The sequence below is a fragment of the Triticum dicoccoides genome, chromosome 4A, assembly GCF_002162155.2.
Source record: "Triticum dicoccoides isolate Atlit2015 ecotype Zavitan chromosome 4A, WEW_v2.0, whole genome shotgun sequence".
NCBI lineage: Eukaryota > Viridiplantae > Streptophyta > Magnoliopsida > Poales > Poaceae > Triticum > Triticum dicoccoides.
In genome coordinates this window covers 583089660-583091848 of record NC_041386.1, presented here as the reverse complement: position 1 = coordinate 583091848, position 2189 = coordinate 583089660, and the positions used below count along the sequence as shown (strand labels likewise).

Sequence of the window (2189 nt, the reverse complement as noted above, 5' to 3'; positions counted from 1 at the left end):
GTTTATATTTCATCAACTCTTTCTCCATTCTTTCCAAAGTTAACATGGCGTTCGTATGTACATGAGTTATCGAGAGTATGTTTAGAGCAAAAAAAAATCTAGGGTCACAATTACCACGTTGTTCAATAAATTACCGGATGTATGCTTTTCAACAACTTTTTTTCCCGGGTCAAGAAAGTTATCGTGTCTAGGCTCGGTAACTTATCAGGTCACCAAGTTATTTACACATGAGTTACCGAAGGTGTTTTCCAACAAAAAAATAGCAGGCTCAAAAAGTTACCATGTTTCAGCTAATTAAGTTACCAGCTAAGCGCTGCGTATATTACCATGCTCGGGATAGATGGCAAGAACCACTAAATTTGGAGCAAATCTCGCCCAACCCAGCAAATTACGATTTCATTTTGTCGAACTAGTTAACTCAACTAGAAACATGTAAAACCAAGACAAACAACATTAGTTAGCGGGTTGGTCTGTGCGTGCTGAAACTTTCAAGGGGTTGTGGGCTCGAGTCCAAGTACTCGCAAATTATTTATTTTTCATTTTTTCCATCGAAACCAGCATCCACCAGAAACGGTACAAGTGGGAGGTGGAGATCACGGGCGGGATAAGCGGGATGTGGGAGATCACGTGATTAGCGGGAAACAGTGGGCGCAAGAAAGAACAGATCGGAAGGCGCGGTCAATCGTAGGATTCAGATCCAACGGCGCGCGATTCGTGCGGATCTGTTGCAAACTGACAGTCGGCAGGAATTTAGCATTCTCGTTCAGATTAACTCTATATCAGCAACATTGAAGATAAAAAGGGTTATTAGCTGAAGGTGCATGGGCACTCTACAGCCTTGCCTTACTATCAATTGTGGCAACACTATGGAAACCAAACCTCGAGAGCTAGCTCAATTACTTTGAGACCTAACAAAGTAAGCCACTGCAGCCTTACTATCGATTGGAACATTCAACATTTTAATTGATACAACCGAGCAATGAGTATTGACAGAATTAGGGAAGAAGTGTATCTGTTCTATCACCAAACGTTGTATCATGAGCATTATCAGATAGCCAACAATTAAAACATGATGAGTTATGCTAATGACAACGGTGGTGAGTTCTGCGACAGTGAGAATGTTGATTGTTTTTCATGATCAGAAATTATTGTAGTGACTTGCAACTTTTGCTTATTTTACATTAGATAGACTATCTGTTAGACAATCACTCATGACTTCCATAGTTGTAATTCAAGTTCCAGGAACCCCATCCTGTGATAAGAACTAAGAAGGCATAGTCTCGCATCATACATCTTGCGATATTATAGGATTTGATACTACTAGCACGGAATCTGCCAAGTTCAGTATGGGTTGGTGTTGCCTCATCAGGCACCAAAGCAGTACAAGGTAGGATTCAGCTAACACCGATACCTGAAGAATAAGCTTCAGACGGGGAGGATAGACAGATGATACCTGGACGGAGTACTTGAGCGCGACGCCGGGGACGGTGTCCCCGCGACGGACGGTGTGCGAGAGCGCGAAGCGGGCGAGGGAGGCGGCGCGCCAGAAGGCCCTGGTGGCCGGGTCGCCGAGGACGCGGCGCACGCCCCAGGGCGCGCGGAAGGCGGCCTCCAGCACGGCGCGGTCGGAGGCGACGGCGCGCCAGAGGCGGCAGACGCAGGCCGCCCGCGCGACGTCCGCGGGCGGGAGCCGGTGCAGGACCGCCCGCAGCAGGTCGGCCGGGAAGTCGCCACCGCTCATCGGAGACGGCGCCTCCGGGCCGGGTTTGGTGGCGGGGGAGGTGGGGAGGGCGTGGCCGGCGACGTCTCCGGCGCGGCTGCTCATGGCGACCGGGAGGCCCGCGCCGTGGCTGCAGGTGGATGGGGGCGGCGGCGGCGGCGTGGCGGGGGATCCTACCTATGGATGGACGGGGGAAGAAGGCGCGGGCCGTGGTTGACTGGCTGTGGCTGCGAGGGGGAACGGAGATGTGTGGCGCTCCAGGGCGGTGCGTGCACGACTCGCGGACCATTCCTCCACGCCTTGCATTATCACCAACTGTAAATATTCTCATTCAAAAAACTGTATATTCTCATAAAAAAAACTGTAAATATTCTCACTAAAGTTGATCCTTCAAAAAAAAAGTTGATTTCAAAAAAAGGTGGAGACACTTATTTAGGACGAAGAGAGTATAATGTATTAGTGTGTACTA

The 2189-nt window shown here is 49.3% G+C and overlaps 1 protein-coding gene across 1 annotated transcript in view; it reads right to left on the bottom strand.

Annotated features, from left to right (window-relative positions):
• Positions 1–1916, bottom strand: part of LOC119286963 (F-box protein At1g55000-like) — a 4067-nt gene extending 2151 nt beyond the window's left edge. Inside the window, exon 1 of the mRNA XM_037566438.1 lies at positions 1454–1916. Coding sequence (XP_037422335.1) covers positions 1454–1825 — 372 coding nt within the window. The 5' untranslated portion in view covers positions 1826–1916. The remainder of the gene's footprint in view (positions 1–1453) is intronic.
• Positions 1917–2189: the final 273 nt, after the last annotated feature.